Source organism: Nannobrachium achirus (genome assembly GCF_963921795.1).
Source record: "Nannobrachium achirus genome assembly, chromosome: 6".
NCBI lineage: Eukaryota > Metazoa > Chordata > Actinopteri > Myctophiformes > Myctophidae > Nannobrachium > Nannobrachium achirus.
The window spans coordinates 23,817,400-23,838,409 of record NC_137815.1 but is presented as its reverse complement, the minus strand read 5'-3'; the positions used below and the strand labels follow the sequence as shown (position 1 = coordinate 23,838,409).

The following is a 21,010-nucleotide window of genomic DNA, read 5'->3' as shown; positions in this document are numbered from 1 at the left end:
TATTAACTTCAAAGATTGTGAAAATAGTAGGGATGCACCATCAGTATCGGACAGATATCGAACGACATTTGCAGTTTTCGGTCAATATCAGTATCTGCAAATAAAGCTGACATTAACCGCTGGCAGTAGCCGATATTTATCTGGGGTTGATAAACATATATTTTTCACTGGCTATGTTGGTGTATTGGTTATCTGCAAAGATGGGCGCAAAATGCAAAAAAGTATTTGAAATACAAATGTAAAATACTATGTGAAATACTGATCAGGATACCGTCACCAGGATAGTTTCTTGGTGACAGTATCCTGGTCAGTATTAGACCAAGTAGGCTATACTGACCAAGTATTTTGAATTTCTTTCAAAATGTTGTATTTTGTGCCATGTATCTGCAGCCTACCAAGCTGTAGATTCTGAACAGTTATTTATTATAATGAAGATGTATTTGTTTCCCTGGCACAAAAGTGGGGAATAAATATATAAACAAATATCGATATCAGCAGGCTATCGGTTATCGTCTAAATTGTTATTATAAACATCGGTATCGGCCAAGAATGTCCCTTTCGGTGCATCCCCACGCTGTTCGAGATCAGCTATGTTTCACAATGTTTGCCTCTTATGTAGGCTAATATTTGACAATTTGGAGTAAAATAAAGTCTTAAAAGTCCTTTAATTGACACTTTAGAATTGTGCAGATACCTTGTATACACTTATACATATTATGTTGGTTTGTTTACTGTTGAGCTATCATCGAATCATTTGGGGACCCCTCTGGTTGAGAGCAAGATCAGAGGTATCATTTTGCGCCCCCTACTGGAAATAAAAGGTGTAAATGAAAACACTTCACATCCTTTGCATAATCTCACCTCTCTTTCCCAGTATGTGACTTTTCAAATATAGCCTACAACTGCACGTTATTAACAAAGAACACTGAGCTCTGCACTAAAACGTGGGCTGCAGATCTGCTATTTTCAAACATTTTGTAGGCCTACTTTTACTTTTGATACTTTAAGTTATTTTGATGCCAATTAATTGATTGATTCGAGATTGATTGAAGAATTTATTAGAAATTTGCAATAGAAAAAGGTACAGTTTCATGACAGTACAAATCACTGGTACAAGGTCAACTAAAAGGAGATCCTAGAATTGGTACCACACTTTAAGTATCTCATATCAAACATATAATTTTCCGAATGTCTGTCTGAGTGAGTGTCTGTCTGTCTGTCTGCCTGTCTGTCTGAGTGAGTGTCTGTCACAGCGTTTCTCCTCTACCCAGCCCCTGATGGACTGTAAGGAAGCTTCATTTACTGACCATTCGCTGAGCCCCCTTCTTCAATTCCTGCCAATCGAAAAGGGCCCAGCTTCAACTCCTGCCAATCACAAAAGACGGGCTCATTTGCATTCTACAATCCCGGCCAATGAAACACCACCTCTACTGGCTCATTTGCCTTCTTCATTCCTGGCCAATGAAGCCCCCCCTCTTCCCCCCATTGCCAATGAAAATGGCCCAATCGCTCATTACCTACCAATTGAAACCTCCGCCCCTCTTCAATTCCAGCCTGTTATTTGCACATTACCTGAACGGCGGCAGCCTTGAAAGCACACAGCACTGTAGAAATGTTTGGTGGGATGAGCGGCTCTGTTCTTCATTAACGAAAGACATTAACCTCCTTCTAAGGTAAGAGGCTAAAATGATGCACTTTTGATGTCTGTTCTAATTGAGTATGTGTGCGTGAACGCTTGACAAGAACACTGACAAGAACGTCATGTTGGCTTAACTGGTATCCGACATTTTAGGGATTCATGCTGTTTAGTAACTATTGTGCTTGGAAGCTTGTTGCATGGACATATTGATGTCTTAAAAACTAAAGTCATGTTGTCTTGGGACCTCGACATTTTAGGGACAATACACTGTCATGATGCATGCTGTTTAGTAACTATTGTGCTTGTTGAGTGGACATAGGCCTATTGATGTCTTAAAAACTAACGTCATGTTGTCTTGGAACGTCGACTTTGTAGGCATCATGTTTCATGTTGTTTAGTAGGCTATTGACTGATTTTTAATTTAAACAAGTTTCATTGTGCGTGAACTCTTAATAATAATAATTATAACTTTATTTGTATAGCACCTTTCATGACATGAAATGCAGCTCAAAGTGCTTTACAGAGTAGAAAATTAAGCACAAGTGCTTAACAGAAAATAGCCTACACACGAATACAATAAAGCAAAGGTAGCATAACTCAGTGGTTCTCAACCTTTTCAGGTCGTGACTCCCAAAATAATCATTTTTTAACTGGGGACCCCCCCCCCCCACCATGAGGCATTTTTTGATAACATGGTTCTATTGTGAAAATAGCTGATACATGGTCACAAAGCCTCGTGTGTAGATGAGCTATATTTACAATTTCTGCCTCTAATATTTGACAATTTGACCAATATTTAATTTGTCATTTTAGAGGTATTATAAAGTCCTTAAATTATTGTCTCTTTAGAAATGTGCAGATACCCTTTATACACTTAAACTTTATGTTGGTTTGGGTACTGTTGAGAGTGCAGATACCCTCTATACACTTAAACTTTGTTGGTTTGTGTACTGTTGAGTGAGAAAACAATGTTGCACATTAAATTAATCATCTGGGGACCCCCCCCCAAACCCACAGGTTGAGAACTATACTGGCCTAACTTACTAACTGGACAATGCTAAAGATGTCTTCATGCAAAATGACTTGACTTGATCAATGGTGGGAAAGTTTCAGAAAGCTTAATGAGCATCATTCCAAATGTTTTCAGATGGCATACACAAAGCCCAAAAAACACAAGGCCATGGGGGGAGATGAATGGCATGCCCGCATGAAGGTGTTTGCTGATGCAGGTGTCTGGCCTGGTAACTTGGGGAACAAACCATCCATCAAGCAGAAGAAATGGCATGATTTGTATGAGAAGGTAAGCTTTTGCATGATTTGTATGAGAAGGTAAGCTTTTGCATGTCTCATTAAAGGACTTGATGCAGGATATCAACCAACACTGCTGTATTTGTCTGTGAATTTGAGTTATGGTTGTGCAATTTCCTGCAGAACAGCAGTTAAGAATATAATTAATGTGTGCTGTGTACATGGATTTCATTCACAGATAGAGAAATGCCCACTACACAAACCGGGCCAGAGGACTCTGTTTGGGGGGCCACAGGTCTGCAATTGTGGATTTCATTCTAAGAAAGTAAGTTTAAATGTTAAATAACAGACTTCTATAAAGTTGTATTGTTACTTGTACATTATTCTGTTAACTGTACATTATTATTCTGTTAACATTTATTTAATATTCAGCCAGCAGATCCTGTTCCAAGGGAAAGGCCTAAACCAAACCTGGCAATGGTAAATATGCCTAATTTTGTGTATTAAACTCAAGCTTGGCCATGATGAAGTTCCAAATCCAATACGTTTTGACTTTGCGTTTTTATTTATCTTCACTGGTACTGTATGACACTGAATACTGCATTTTATCTTACTGTATTGACACTGTTTACTTCCACAGTTTGACAAGCAAAGGTTTGGTGGCTCGCATTGTGACGCAGCCAAACCCAACATTGGTTTGACCAGGTCTAGGAAACCTGCCGAGGTAAGAGGCATAATGTTAGACATTGATGGTTTATACAATAGATTTCTTATATAATGAAAACTACTCTTGGTTGACTAACTTGGGTCAATATTAATGTTGTATGCGTATCAACTATTATCCCCATTCCTAGTCTGTTTCCAGCACTGTCCCAGCCTCACCTGATGGCTCTGTGGTCTCCGTGACGGCCTCTTCCCCAGTCTCAAGGCCTCTGAGCAGCCCCAGGTCCTTTATAAGGACTATTTCACCTTTGTCTCTCCCCCCTTCCTCTTCGACCGCGGTGAGTACTGATGCTGCTTGCACTGTAAGTTCTTACTTCAAATAAATATTGTGTGTATGTATAGGCTTTTTATATGACATGGTCATCTTTATAGGCCTATGCATGTTCAATCTGTATTGTGTTGAAACTTAGGATGGACCAATTGCATCACATGGACCTGCTGTTACCTCAGTTCAGTCCTCACCCAGAACGCCAGGACCCCCCTCTTTGACTGATGCTGCTGGCACTGTAAGTACTTACTGTACTTCATATATATTGTGTGTGTTTGTGTAGAGTTAAAATATGACGGTAATCTTTATATGCATGTTCATTCGATCTATATTGTGTTGTAACTTTACTTAGGGTGGACCAATTGCGTCACCTGGCCCTGCTGCCACCTCAGTTAGGGCTTCACCTGGACCTGCTGCAACCTCAGTTAGGGCTTCACCTGGACCTGCTGCAACCTCAGTTAGGGCTTCACCTGGACCTGCTGCAACCTCAGTTAGGGCTTCACCCAGAACACCAAGACCCCCCTCTTCAACCAGTGAAGTGTCACCTGTATCTCTGCCTGCTGCTACTGCCCTGCTGCTGTCTTCACCCAGTGAGTTCTTTTTACCAAAGAAAATGAAGGATACACTCTCATAACAAAAACTAGTCTCTACTCAATTTTATTGGTGAAACATTTTTACACTCAAAAATATTGAGTAAATATTACTGTTATGAAATCAGGTAGATGATACTCAATTAATTTGAGTAAAAGTAACCAAAACTTTTGCGTACTTATTAACAACTAAAATTGAGTACAATGACCTAAAGAAATTGAGTAGATATAATTAAATTATTCAGTCAATGCCACAAAAGACTACAAGTAAATAAATTGAAATATTAAGTAGATCTAATTGAATATTAGAGTATGATTTAACAAAACAAATATGTCACATTTACACTATTCATTTACTTTTATTGATTTAATTCATATAGTACCATTTACCCCTTTCATTTACTTTAACTTTTACTCCAGAAGTACATGATGTCAAATGAATACACATGAAATAATTATGCAGATAATTATGTTTTTAATCAACTAATTTTGACCAGTGTAACACCACATCAAGTATGAACATTCAACATACTTTAGTATGTAAATGACATGCAACAATGCCTGCAAAAACAATATGTTTAAAGATAATGATCAGGAAAGGGGTATCCCTGACACTTTTAAAATGTTCTGTTTACTAAAGAGCAGTGTGTGTACACAATACTATAAGTACCTCTAATTGAACTGTGCATACTGTAAGTAAGCAGTCTGTCAAACATTATGCACCATAAGAACAATGAGCCCATCAAATGAACAGTAAGTCATAACCACAAAATACATTAAAGAAGACAGTCAGAGGCCATTTGGCATGAAAGAAAATCACAACTTGGAATATGAAATAATAAATAAGCATTTACAGTAGCTCAACATTTAAACATATTGACTATGCACACGTGTAATGTCTATGCTAAACTGACCTGTTTGCATTATGACTCGAATGCACCAGAAACAAACACTTTACATTAACTAATTACTATCAGCAACAAATACCATTGCAAAAATGCTGTTTTGACAATAAATCCACTTTATACCCACTTTCTGAGAGCATCTTGCTGAACAGTAGTCGGCAAGCAGACATTTTTTCAGTCTCTGAACTTTGGATGAAAGGTGTCCAGGATCCAACTCAACTAGTACTTTTTGGAACATCTCAAGACCATATCTGAGGTTCTTGGGGTATCTCAGATTAAAGGCATAGAACAGTCCCAACAGATAGCAGCAGACCCCCAAGATTGTTGAGGGCAGTGATGCCCTCAATCACAATACCTACATCAGTAGGTTCATTCATTGAGTCCTCTTGGTTCTGCAGCAGGTAGATCTTCATCTTCATCATCACCTCCTCTGTCAACTTCTCTTCTACTCTGACAGGTGCACCAGCAGCTTCCTTCCTGCACACATTGTGAAGATAATTGTTTAGAGCTCACTTTCAGGCTAAATGTTACAAGACACACAGACACACATTGAGCAATCCTAGCTGTCTCCACACATGCAGCCCTGGGCATAATCTTGAATCAGTTGGACCAGACATGCAACGGATGCAACAGCCATTCAGCCAATGTCACAACCTGATTCTCTGGACATCACTATGCTGTTCCTTTGCATGTGATGGTCTCATCCACGATGACATTAAAACGTCAAAACATTTATTTTACTAACTTGAAAGTCCTTGATCTTGACACAATCTTCTTCCAGATGGTCGATGAGACATCGGATGATTGGGGATTCCTCTCTGCAGAATAGAAAAATAATTATTTAAACAATAAACAAACAGTATGACTGCACTTTCATAAACTAACATAAACTTTGGCAATACAATTGTTTCCACAACCCAGTTTTAGCAACGGAAGCTGGGAGACTGTCCTTAGTAGCTATTAAGACATACATTTAGAAATTAATAATCAGGAGAGAGAGTTGCAGGGGATAAAGATGAGTTTAGCATAAATTAATATAGTAATTATTGTCATTAGCCAGGTGAAATATAATTAAAGCAGTTGGAGTAAATGAAAGTTTCATACCTGAAGTAGAATACTCATTTGTGCCCAAACTGCCCTTCTTGGACTGGAACATGGACAGTAGTTTGGGGGTATAGAAGTCCAACATTGCCATTTGGCTCAAGATTCAGTGTGGTGATCATCCTGAACTTAACCTGGAAGACAGAGATGAGGGGAAGAGAGTAAAAAAGAAGACGTGAGATTGTAGATCTGGTATTGTCCCCCAGGATAGGGATGCTAGGGTATACAAGTGGTTAACTACAATGACAAGATGTCTGTCACATTCAGGTCTAATTTCTGTAACCATTTCTGTAAACATCTAACAAGGCAGGCCAACTCTCCTTGATGTCTGCTGGCTGACAACATCATGTCATCCAATGCTTAATATCTGCAACACAATTTTACAGGGATATAGTTAATAATAATAATTGTATACTTAAAAATATTCAAAAATAGTGGATATAGCTGATCTACAGCTCACAAGCTTGAGCTTGTAAATTGGTCATTTGAGCATTTCTGAGGAAAAAAAAAAGATAATAATTCAAATAACTGACACCATGTGAGGCTTAGTCAATTTATGATTCCAATAATTACTTGGCCAAACCAAAATCAAGGTATACTGTATAATCATGTTGCTTATTTACTTCATACTTTTTCCAAGTTTACACATGTAATCCTCATTGAACACCATAATAGATACATGTAGATAATATGTAGGCCTACCTGTGCATTTTATCTTCATTGTACACACCATTGTATGCAGCTGTGCATAGCTTGTAATACATGCAAAAAGTCACAATGACTAGGGCTTGCACATTCCCCTCACTGTGACCTTAACTAGCTGCAAACCTTTGTAAAGAACATAAGTTATACCAAATACATTTGTGTAGCCTATATGCACAAAGATACAGTAAATCTACTTACCAATATTTGCAAACACTCTCCAGGTCTCTTGTTGAAAAAGATGTGTTGCTGCTGTTTGTTGACAGAATGTTCCAGTAGAACTTTCCCATGAACCCTTTTTTTCCCATGAACCCTTGTGTACAATTTTGAATCTTAGTCATATCTACTCAATTGTTTAGGTTGTTGTGAGAGATGAAAGATTATTTAGTTGGAATGAATAATAATTAAGGGTCTTTTTAAATTGATCCATATAAGTACTCCATACTCACATATTATGAAGGAAAATTACCAAAACAAATTGAGTATAATTCATGAATAAAATTAGTTGGTCAAATACTAATTTATTCTCACGAAATTAACTCAAATAATATATGTACATCTAACTCAAAAAGAACAGTTGGATTTTTACTCATTTAGTTTGGTGTGACCTACTCAAACAATCACATACATGATATTCAGTGATTTTATTGAGTAAATATAACTTTTTCTAATAGTGCTATTTACTCGGTCACAGAATTCTTTCTTAGAGTGTACCATTCCTCAGCAAGACCAGCGATGGATTGCTTCTGCACTGTACAAGAACCAGCAGTTGCGTAAAGACCTCAAGCAATTATGGTATGAGCCACCTGTTCCTAGTCTGACCTACAGTCAAGTCCCCCACCCAGAACGCTTTTTCTGCCACCGGCTTATGGTGTGGATGCCCTACCACCATGGGATCAAGAAGGACTTCACGTGTCCCAAGTGCAGCCAGCACCTCACTGGAGGTGGTGCACACAAGAGAGCTCGTCAGGTCCTAGATGTGGACAGATATTACCTCTTGATAACTGAGGTTCTCAGGTGATTTAATTTGGATAATGTGCAATCTGTGTTTGCTCTTATATTGTATAATGTGTTATCTGTGTTTAAGGTGATTTAACCTTCTCATGCAATGAAATGCTTGTTTCCACTGTGGTCCAGGTGCAGCAACCCACAGTGCAAGGCAGCCATCATCTCCACCAGCAATGCCATTCTAAGACAGCTGGATCTTCATTGGCAGTCAGAGTTCCGCATCATTCTGACACAGAGGTGAGATGTTATCCCTAATCCTTACACATGAGATCTAAACTATTAAACTAATATATTGTGGTCCATGAATGTTATATAGCCTAATCTTATTTTTATTCTACAGCATACTGCCTGTTTTTGTCGTATCACAAATGCATAATGATGCGTGTCATACGTGTGTGTTAACCTTTCCATATAGGTATGCGTGTGACATCCGCGTCATCCGGTTGATGCGTGAGAGAACGTTGGGGAACAGCTCCACGCGGCTTGCTAAGCAGCTGAAAGAGAACCACAGTGAGCAGTGGCTCCATCGTCTGTCAAGGTTTTTTTATATATATTTTTATTGATTCTTTTTTTTACATAAACAGTACATACACATTCACTCACTTTCACACACATACAAACACCACCTGCACATGATCATTTAGAACAATGACAATAATAATAAAGAAGAAAAAAAATTATAATACAAAAAAAAACAGGAATGTACAAAGGTTCAAATTACACTGTTTACATAATTCTTTATTTTTTCTCTCATTTCTTTGGCTGTCAAGGTACCTTGGGGAGTGTGCTGGTTTTGTGGACCGTCCCAGTCTCTTTCCTGTTGTCTGTCAGGATCCCCCTGAGCCTGTGGCAGTTCCAACAAACAAGTGGCTCCTGGTGGTGTTTGGGAAGGACATCTTGACCCGGCTGGACCACGTGAAAGCCAGCATCACCTCTGTCTTTGGATCCATTTTGAAAATGGATTCGACCAAGAAGGTAATTCTTGGACTTGCATATCATTTGTGAAACTCTTTGTGCCACAATCTGTGTTTGAATCATCACTTTTGTGTAATTTGTGTAATCACAGATTACCAAGAAGCTGGCAGGAGCAGCGAAGGGCACAGCACTGTGGCAGACAACAGTCAGCAACGAGCATGGACAAATCCTCAACAGTGTTCTTACCGATGGGGAAGGGGCACGACTAGATCTCATGGTGGCTGGGATCATTAGTCGGTACAGTGCGGCAAGCGTGACTCCACCAAAGCTGCTGTATGTGGACTGTGGGTGCTGTTCGGAGACGGGTGAGAAACGGACCCAGCTGCAGAAGAGGTTTGGTGGGTGGCCAGACCTCAAAGTTCGGCTGGACATTTACCACTTCATGAGGAGACTGGCACTCGGCACTACCACCGACGCCCATCCCCTGTTTCCCACATTCATGGCACGGCTCTCTGCATGCGTTTTTGAGTGGGATGAGGGAGATGTTGCTTTATTGCGCCGGTACAAAAGGGAGCAGCTAAAACGGGAGGGTAGGCCTGGCATTACAGATGCAATGGTGGACGCAAATATCTCCAAAGATGAGCTGGCACTGTACTGCAGAAGAAGGACCAGAGGGGTGGACTTCACCACTCGTCTTATTGGCAGACTGCTGGATGAGTTGATGGGGGATAAAGGGAGAGACCTCCTTGGTGTTCCACTCCTGGATTCCGAGAAGATGCAGCACATCTGGCGCACGCAGCAGAAGCACATAAAGTGCATCCAGGATGATGAAAATGTACCTCTGTACACGGAGACCGGCACAACCACCAAGCTAGGAGTGGTGCTCACAGTGTACAGATGTGCCAGGGGCTCCTCATCCCTGGAGTCATTTCATCTCCACCTAAACAGGTTTATTCCAGGTGAGAATGGCTGTATATTTATAAGCATTATTATTATTATAATTTTTTTAGTAGTGATTATCTAAGTCTTGATTCCTTATGCACATTTGTCACAATTTTAGGGACCCAGGTCAACAGCCTGAACTACCAGCTGTTTTTATTGGAAGGCCTGAATAGGTGGAACCAGGACTGGGGTGCTGCGTCACTGTCTGTCAAGCCACCTGCCCTCCTCAGCTACTCGGGAGAACTGGTCCATGATGTCAACACAAACAGCTTGAAAGTTCTGGGGCGGAAGTATATCCCCTCTTTCCATCGCCCGCCTCCTTACACTGGTACGCTAATGCAGTAATTATGAAAAACCTTTGTTGGGTTAAGTTTATCCATTTGCGTTCAAACATGCTTATCTGATTTCTCATTTACCAGGAGAGCTGATTGGCGTCGATTACCTGTCCAATCAGACAGGAGAGCCGACAACTCGAACTGATGTTGATTCAGCTGATACGGATCAGCTCTTGGAAGATCTCCATGTTGAGGAAGACCAGGACGAAGGCTTTGTAGACCAGGCCCCAGATCCTACTGCTGTAACACTGTGGCCACTTATTCACTTGGATGATCCACACCAGCCGCACGCCAGCTCCACCCGTCCTGTGGGCTTCATTCAAACTGCTACACAGCTGGTAAGGGCTAGAACAGCATCACATGTTATGTCTTTCTTATACCACTAGAGTAAATGTTTAATTTCTGTTTGTTCCCTCGCTGTAGCCTCCTGTCACATCCACCCATCATGTGGACTCTGCTGCCTCCTGCCAGTCTCCTGCTAGCGCCACTCAACCTGCTGGGGCGGAAGTATATCCCCTCTTTCCATCGCCCGCCTCCTTACACTGGTACGCTAATGCAGTAATTATGAAAAACCTTTGTTGGGTTAAGTTTATCCATTTGCGTTCAAACATGCTTATCTGATTTCTCATTTACCAGGAGAGCTGATTGGCGTCGATTACCTGTCCAATCAGACAGGAGAGCCGACAACTCGAACTGATGTTGATTCAGCTGATACGGATCAGCTCTTGGAAGATCTCCATGTTGAGGAAGACCAGGACGAAGGCTTTGTAGACCAGGCCCCAGATCCTACTGCTGTAACACTGTGGCCACTTATTCACTTGGATGATCCACACCAGCCGCACGCCAGCTCCACCCGTCCTGTGGGCTTCATTCAAACTGCTACACAGCTGGTAAGGGCTAGAACAGCATCACATGTTATGTCTTTCTTATACCACTAGAGTAAATGTTTAATTTCTGTTTGTTCCCTCGCTGTAGCCTCCTGTCACATCCACCCATCATGTGGACTCTGCTGCCTCCTGCCAGTCTCCTGCTAGCGCCACTCAACCTGCTACACACGTGCCCCTCCCGTTTCTATGCAAGAGCTGGCAAGGACTTTTGGGAACTCAAAGTACTGCTACACAGCAAGTAAGGGATATAGCATAAAGTCAAACATCTGAATATCTTGCTTATACATGGTGTAAATGTTTAACTTCTTATGTTTGTATATTCCCTTGCTGTAGCCTCCTTCCAGCTCCACTGTTCCTGTGAGCTCTGCTGTCTCCTGTCAGCCTCCTTCCAGCTCCACCGTTCCTGTGAGCTCTGCTGCCTCCTGTCAGCCTCCTTCCAGCTCCATTCAAACTTCTACACAGCTGGTAAGAGTTAGAATGGCATAAAATGAATGTTTGCATTTCTTGCTTATAATAGTGTACCATAAATAAATGTTTAATTTCTATGTTTGTATTCCCTGGTTGTAGACTCCTGCCAGCTCCACTGTTCCTGTGGGCTCTGACTCCTGCCAGCCTCCTGCCAGCTCCACTGTTCCTATGGGCTCTGACTCCTGCCCGCCTCCTGCCACATTCGCCTATCCTGTGGGCTCTGACTCCTGCCAGTCTCCTGCCAGCTCCCTTCAAACTGATACACAGCTGGTAAGAGCTAGAACGGCATAAAATTAATGCTTGCATGTCTTGCTTATACCATAGTGTACCGTAAATGTTTAATTTCTATGTTTGTATTCCCTGGTTGTAGCCTCCTGCCAGCTCCACTGTTCCTGTGGGCTCTGACTCCCGCCAGTCTCCTGCCAGCTCCCTTCAAACTGATACACAGCTGGTAAGAGCTAGAATGGCATAAAATCAAAGTTTTAATCTCTTGCTCAAGTGTAAATGTTTCATATCTAATTGTTTTTGTATTCCTAGGCTGTGGCCTCCTGCCTTCCTGCCAGCTCCGTTCAACCTGCTACCTCAGAGGTGCCTGAGGCACAGCTGGTAAGTGCTTGGAACAGTTTTAAATACACTTTATTTTGTCTTGCTTATACCACTAATTGTTTACTTTTTAATGTAATTTGTATTTCCAGGTAAACTTTAATAATGTTGTCTTGCTTATACCACAATGTTAATGTCATTTGTATTTCCAGGCAAATAAACCTTAATTGTTTTGTCTTGCTTATACCACAATGTTTACTTTTAATATCATTTGTATTTCCAGGCTGTGGATGAGCGTAACATTCCAGGCATGGATCACGTGGACAAGCTAGCAGAGTATCTGGTGGGGTTGCACACTCAAACTGCGTTGACTTTGAGCCAACAACAAGTCTCCACCATTAAGGGTTTGTGGCAGAACCTTCTGCCTTATGACCGCCAGCGGTTGGTCTTCGCTGCCAGACACCAGGACAGACTTTCTGTTGGGAAGTTCAAGTCTACCAAGAAAAAAGCAGAGTTCACACCGGGTGTGGACAGCCTTAAACGGAGTGTACTGGCTTCGCCTGGTTCAAGTGCCCAGTTTCCAGACTGCTGCCGTCTAATGGAGGCCATATTTATATGACTCTGTCGTATTCACAAGAGTCCAAAGAAACGCGGAGAGGGATCCGTGAGTAGGTGGACTCTTAGGCTTGACAGCTACAGTAACATAAGGGCACTGATTCACAATAACGGAAGCATCATGCAGGACACAGATTTGCAGCTGGTATATGTGAATCTAGCCACCCTCAGAGCGTGGTACAACCAGCGGGGGAAACGGTGGGTGGGGTCAGTCAAGTAGTATGGGGTCTGCAAACCCGTGTCTTCAGACCCACGTCTGCAGACATGCTGCATGCAGACTTCCCGCAGGCTGCAGCGGTTAGCTTCTCGCAAAATCGGCGCAAGCGCTGACTCATTGTGACATCACTGCAGTGCCGGGCGCAAGCGCTGAGTCATTGTGACATCACTGCAGGCAGATACAGGGGCCTAGCCTCGACCCGACAGACTGAGATCTCCATATATGGGCATATGGGCAGATACAGAGATCTCCATATATGGGCAATACAGGGGCCTTGCCTCGACCCGACAGATATCTCCGTATATGGGCATAAAAGGGACACAGACAGATATATGGGCATAAAAGGGACACAGACTGAGATCTCCATGACAGATATCTCCGTATATGGGCGCCTCGACCCGACAGATATCTCCGTATATGGGCATAAAAGGGACACAGACAGATATATGGGCATAAAAGGGACACAGACTGAGATCTCTATGACAGATATCTCCGTATATGGGCATAAAAGGGACACAGACTGATACAGAGAATGGGCATATGGGCAGATACAGAGATCTCCATATATGGGCATATGGGCATAAAATGGACGCAGATATATGGGCATAAAAGGGACACAGACTGAGATCTCCATATATGGGCATATGGGCAGATACAGAGATCTCCATATATGGGCATATGGGCATAAAATATGGACACAGATAGAGTATATGGGCATAAAAAGGGACACAGACAGATACAGAGATCTCCATATAATGGGGTTTGCATTAAAGGGTGGGGCATTCATTCCCTATTTACATCGTTCCCGAGTTGGCCAGGTTGCAAACTCCATATATGGGCATAAATGGGCACAGGCAAACAGATGGTCAAACCAGGTCCTACAGAGATCTCCATATATGGGCAGAAAATGGACGTAGACAGACATATCTCTCCATATATGGGCATAAATGGACACACGCAAACAGATGGTCAAAACGGATCCTATGACAACAGGTATAATGGGGTTTGCATTAAAGGGCGGGGCATTCATTCCCTATTTACATTGTTCCCGAGTTGGCCAGGTCGCCGACTAGACGCTCGGCCGCCCGAAGGGCGGCCGAGCTTCTAGTATTTTAAATGGGCAGAATTACGAAAAGCCAGCCTATTATGTGAGGTTAGGATTATAGTTCTGTCCTCTTCCTACCCAGGATGCAATGCTTGGTCTATTCTCTTTCTGATCCAGAGGATTAAACTAATTAAAACATTTATTTTCGGGGGGAAAACTACTGTTTTGCTATGTAATTACTGTACCCTTTTCTTCCATTTTTATTAATATCACGTAGATGTGTTTTTTGTGGTACTTTATATAGCTGTAATGAGGCTATGAAGGGAAAAAAAATCCCATCCACTACCACTATAAAAGAATCTGCAAAGAGGATTCTGTCCCACTGGGATTAAACAAATTAAAACATATATTTTCGGGTAAACCCCCTGTTTTGCAATGTAACTACTGTACCTTTGTCTTCCCTTTTTATTAATATCACCTAGATGTTTTTCCTTTGGTACTTTATATAGCTGTAATGAGGCTATGAAGGGGAAAAAAAATCCCATTCACTGCCACTATAAAAACAATCTGCCCAGGGTCAAATGTCCTATCATAGTAACAGGGCAGAATGGGGCGGGATTTGCAAAAGGGCTTATTGATCTGAAATCGCATCACCATTAGCATATGAACACACCTGACATAACTGTGAAGCCCGTTTGTCACTTTCACAAATCATATGCTGTATATTAGCATTGTTATGGTATATCTATATCTATTCTGCATCTAGCATGAGGCATATCTATTCTGCATCTAGCATGAGGCAGCATGTTTAACCAGCTGTGTGTGTGTGTGTGTGTGTGTGTGTGTGTGTGTGTGTGTGTGTGTGTGTGTGTGTGTGTGTGTGTGTGTGTGTGTGTGTGTGTGTGTGTGTGTGTGTGTGTGTGTGTGTGTGTGTGTGTGTGTGTGTGTTTTTGGGGGGGCGGGGGGGGGGGGGGGGTTTGGTTGTCTGTCTGGCCCTGTTACAGATGTTGTCCAAAAATCATGCAGATCGGTACACAGTATCTCTATAGCCATTAAACAAAACGGGTATTTCTTACATTGATGCTCCTACATATTATCATGCAAGCACCAATTAAAGTTATTTCCATCCCTCATATACTGTGTGCACAGTGCACATCCCATAACCCACACACTGCACATCATTTCGGAGCTCATATCTTTGAACGGGTAAGGGCTAGTAACATTGAAAGACAGACGAATAGAACATAGTAGGCTACTTTATCTAGGATACTATCAATTTCAAAAGCAGAGCTTTTGTACTTTTACTCAAGTACAATTAGAATTCCGGACTTTTACTATACTGCAATAATCTGTGTACACGGATTTGCAATATTAATACTTTTACTTGAGTAAAACATTGTAGTATTTTTTCCACCACATTTTTGTAATCTTCCCAACTAGGCAGGAGGAACTTAGGAACCTCTTGTTGCTTGTTTCAGGTCGAGCTCATATAGTGTGTGCACCATGTCTATCTGATGGTTTTCATCCACTCTGCTTTTTGTCTAGATTTTAAAATCTAAGGTAATTTTGTGCGTCTGTTTCATTCAAACGTATCGTAACATTATCTTCTCGTGCTGGATGTGTTCACGTTTTCACGAATTGAGTCTCCTGCACGTAAACGTTGGAAGCGGTTTGGACGAGAATTCCTAAAGCTAAAGCTCGATTATTGTGGCATCCTAGTTCCTCTCTGGAATTTAATGGATAGATTAGAAACTGGATTACGTCGTCATAATAATAATGTGATTATTAGGCTATACGTGAACTTGACATGATATGTAAGTATAAATATAGCCTGTTCATCAATGAATCTACGTTTCAGGAACGTGCCGTAGGATCTACTAACATCCTGCAGACTGACAGTCATCTGTATGCACCTAGGGTGAAGACAGAAGGTAAAGCTCATTTAATGACTGGTTCTTTTGGACAGGTGAGGTCCATCTGGATTTGGTGCATTGGTCACTCACATCTTTTATAAGGCTGTGTTCTTACTGGCTTCTGGCTTTTTACATGTGTTCTTCTTTGTTGACTCCATTAAGGCCCTCTACTAGTGTTTTAACCCTGAGATGATCTGATGCAAAGTTCATGTGTTTGTTTGCAGCATCATCTTGGTGTCTGTAGCTGCAGATTTCTTAAACTGATTTCTCTTCTTGTCAGCATGGTTGTTTTTAAGGATGCAGGTCAGGTGGGCACTTGGGATATCTGGACACAATGTAAAATTGGCTATTTTGTCCAGATTGATTGGAAACATTAAGTAAAGTAGGCATATACATGTTAACATGCACGGTACATCATTTATCAGGCTTTATTCTATCCTTCTTATTATTATTAATGCCCCAAAATGACTGGATATACAGGTTTTGTTGCAAGAAATATTAGACCTTAATTTTCGAATATTTCTTTTACCTAAGACTATTTTTCAAATATATGTCTGTGTGTAACACATTTTGGACAAAATAGCCAATTTTACATCTGACCTGTTACCGTTTTAACAGGATGAAGGACAACTTGACCACTGTCTGCTCATGTCCTGGCATTTGATTGGAGATGTCATAAATCTATTGTTTTTGGGGGATTTTATGTTTTGTCCAGGATTTCTTTTGCAAAAAAAGAAAAAGGTTTATAATCTCAATGGGACTATTCCTGGTGAAATAAATAAATATATAATAAATAAATGGTGCCACTCTGCCGTATAATATATTGAAATTAATGTTTTTGTCAGGATTGGACGTCATGGAGCAGAAAGAGAGCGAGGTAGACCGATCGGAGCTGGTGTCTGAGGATGGGAAGAACATCAAGTCTGTGCTGTGTCAGAGATGTGGCTCCAAGGTGCTCTGTCCAGGGATGGCCTTGTTCAAAGAGAAGGAGGTACTGTACTGTATGGATGAGCAAAATGATGCACTTTCAATGACTTAATTATTTCACATTTATTTCACCGGCTATTAGAATGAAGTTAACCAATGATAGAATGATAGGTTTTTCATCACCTACAGTATAGATTATTACAGCCCGAGAATGGCTCAAGCAGATCAAGCATTCAACCAAGCCGTGTAATAAGAAGTAGGAGTTGGGCGATATGGTGATAATTATCGTTGAGAGACGATACAATGTCTCCACGATATGCCTTTTCGGAGGTATCGTATATATCGTGATACAATTGATGGAGCCTGTTTAATCGTTAATACGGAGATTCATTGCAGAATTCAATTTAAACCTGCATTTTGGTCAAAAACATCAGTTCTCAAACTTTCAAATGTCAAGGTCTCCACTTAACTCTGACAGTATACAAATGAAACCATTTGGTTTCATTTGTATACTGTCAGAGTTACGGGTCCATTTGGTTTCATTTGTATACTGTCAGAGTTACATACTTGTAAATTATTTCAATTTAGACCTCCCAAAAGTAACTTGAAAAATAACCATAAAAACCAACGTGAAAAAGAGTTGTGATAAAATCGTGTATCGTGATACAACTTGGGAAAATATTGTGATATTGTATTTTTTCATATCGCCCACCCCTAATAAGAAGTGATAATAGTCTGGCCATGTCATGTCAGGCTAATATTGTGTACCAATAATATCATCTGCTTGTTCCTCTTCTATCAGTTGTTCTTGCCGTCCATGAGAAAGAAGACTTCCCTGGGCTCTTCGGACGGCTCAGACGGAGACACGCTGAGCGCCCACTGGCATGTGGACGACATGTACATCTTCGAGAACGTGGGCTTCACCAAGGACGTGGGCAGGATCAAGTATCTGATCTGTGCAGACTGTGAGATCGGACCCATCGGTTGGCACTGTCTGGATGACAAAAAGAGTTTCTATGTCGCTGTAGAAAGGGTGAATCATTCTTAAAGTCCCTCCCACCTACCTACTACTGTACCCCCTTGTCTGCCTGGTCTGAGTGTTATGTTTTCCTTTTCCATTCCCACCCCAATTTAAGTCATGCCAATGAATTCTCCCATGTACCGTAGTCCCTGTCACGGCTGACCCCCTACTGTTTGGTCTTGGGGGTGGGGTGGCAAAGGTCACAAGGGGGGGTTGTAAGGCTCTGTCCGTTTGAAGGTAGACCAATATTTTAAACCTGTTGCTTAAAATCAGCTTAACACATGTGTAGCAACACACTCTCCCTCTCAGTTCTGCTCCCTGCTGAACAACCCTGACCAACCTGTAGGAGTCAGTAATGCAGCGACAGGCAGGGGTTGTTGCCTGACTGCCCGTCACAAGTAAATACAACGTTGGGGCAAGTGGAGGTAGCTTTCAGGTTGCCCGACGACGGGGAAAGTGCGTTTAAGTGTGGAAATATTATCGGCCATTCATTTAAACAATGCTACTTTTTTTTTTTACAGTTGCACTTATTCTGTTTCTCAAAGTGACTGTCGCCACTCGGCAAGTCGGCAGTTATCGATTGGATTTGTTATTAATTTGTTCTACAAGCTCTTCATTGTGGAATGCCTGATGCCTTTGTGTAAAATTATGTGTTAAAATGAACGGTAATTAAAATTCCACCTATAATCTTCTCAGTGGACATGACATTTGGGCAAGTAGAACATGAACTGTGCTTGCCCGACAGTCAAGGTACCTCTGAGACCTTAGTGTCAAACCCTGATCATCGCCCTCCTTCCCCACCAGTGAACACGTTTGTCGGAGTGCCTCCGGGCAAGCCGGACGTACCATGCAGGATTCAAACCCCAGACTCTCCACGCCGGGGTGTTATGTTTAGGGTTGGGATCCTATTATAGTTGATTCCGGTTCCTTAACGGTTCCCTTTAACGATTCCTATAGGGGGTTCCAAATGGACTCTTACTGGCTGTGGAATGTTTAGCTAGTGGAGCGGTCGCCGATTGAAATAACCTCTTTAATATGTATTTTATTAACCCACAATATACTGTTTATCAAATTGTGTTCTATGTTTACTTGCATAATGGGGAAACTTTAGTGTTGTCATAATTATGCATTTACCTCACAGCCACCTCTGTAATTGAATTAGTTCATGAATCCATCAGCCACTTTTATCCAACTCTCTTGACTGCTTCAGACAGAACTTGTCACACCTACTAGGCTGTTTAGCAGGTCACACAATGGATGAACCATTTATATGCATCAACCAGGTCGTTCATTGTTGTTAGTTCAAGCTGTGACACTCAGCGTCGACCGACAGCGAAGTGCGAAAACAGACAATGGTGCATGTGAGGGCGTGCATTCAGTTTCAAAGCTCCACTTGTAGCACCCCATTCGAATGATATCAACACATCTTTTTCAGATCTTTGAATGCTACCTGTAGCTCAGTTGTCACACCATTGATTGGGAGATAAATGAACTACCGACGGGGCTCAGTAGCTGTGCCCGTCATGGTCAGTAGTTGTTGACCATGACGGAGGCACACCGTCTCAGGTGAGCTTGATCCACGTGAGACACCGCTGAGCGCGTCGCCTTGTCGAGCGTTGCGAAGGTCGCCTGAGTCGACTCAGCGCTGTTAGAAATTGAAAACCAGGGTGCCAGAATAGTAAATCTTCATTTCCCCCGACTTTTGTCAACCCACTGAATGATGACAAAAACCTACTGCCATCAATGAACTGAATGGTGACAACGACCTGCTGGTAACTCAAAGGTCTGGAAATATGTGAAACTGAATTCCCATTCAGTGTGTTGATAGCATTCAAAGCCGCTGTTCCAGATCCCAACCCTAGTTATATTTTGCGTATAACGTTGACATTACTGTAATGCTGCGTTGCTCCTTTGGTATACTGACAACACTTGTGGGAATCTGTTCTAATAAATACCTTGGGAAGCCGGTGTTTGGATACTATCTTGCAAATATCTCTGGAAGATTTGCATTCCTACTTAATTCTTGAAGCATGCAATGTTTGTTTTCATGTTTTATCACATAGACATAAAAAGATAGACGCCTCCTCCGGCTCTGGGGTGTTGGTAAAAGAGGACTGGCAAGCTTCCGGAATTCTGAAGGAAGCTTCCTTGTGCGTCACAGAATGGGATGCTCGGTAGGCCAATCAGAGGCAGCATGCCTTCCACAGTTCCGCACTTCCGCCAGTCCTGTTTTACCAGTCGTGCCATTGAACTGCAGTGGCGGATGAGGTATCTAGCTTTTTATATCTGTGTTTTATCAGATATGTACTGTTAAAGTTTTCTGACAAACCAAAGACTGTGCTTGTGTTGCGTATGTTGTTACCTTACTCACTCAGTCTGCTATGTTAAGGATAACTTTGTTTTTTTACGAGAAGGGTTCATATTTTAGATTGCAATTAGGGAAAATAAAAGATGAGTGTTAAAATGTTTTCATTTACTCCTTTCTATCGTTTTAGAGATTTCAATGATTTTGAATTCAGTGGCGGGGGTCATGCATACAAGTGTTTACACACAATAAGTCCATTTCCAAGATGCACAGCAATATTTCATGGACCTTTTATGTGACATCTTTAGCCACTTGTACGCATGCCCTCACCTACTGAAATCAAAATCGCTAAACGTACTAAAACGATAGAATGAAGTAAATGAAAACATTTTAGCACTCACCTTTTCTTTTCTAAAATATGAACCCTTGTTGTAAAGAAAACAGTTGTCCTTTAAGAAAGTAAGACGTCAGCTATACCAAAGAAGTTCTTTCTGTGTGTTTGAGAACCACTGAACCACTATAGGGATAAATAAAAAATATACTAGTAAGACGCCTCAGGGTGACAAGCGGCCTCACCCTAAAGAGCGATGCCGCGCCACTGTGATGTGGACATCAGTGATGTGGACATCAGGGGGGATCTCCATATTGTATGGGCATAAAAGGGATTTGTTCCCCTGGCATCACAGGGATCTC

General features: G+C 41.6%; 1 protein-coding gene across 1 annotated transcript; it reads left to right on the top strand.

Moving 5' to 3' along the window:
• Positions 1–15,644: 15,644 nt before the first annotated feature.
• On the top strand, positions 15,645–20,228 carry rabif (RAB interacting factor). The gene is made up of 4 exons (XM_080728495.1): positions 15,645–15,711; positions 16,010–16,082; positions 16,910–17,055; positions 17,794–20,228. The coding sequence occupies exons 3-4, from the start codon at positions 16,921–16,923 to the stop codon at positions 18,037–18,039; spliced, it is 381 nt and encodes a 126-aa protein (XP_080584621.1). The 5' UTR covers positions 15,645–15,711; positions 16,010–16,082; positions 16,910–16,920; the 3' UTR covers positions 18,040–20,228.
• Positions 20,229–21,010: the final 782 nt, after the last annotated feature.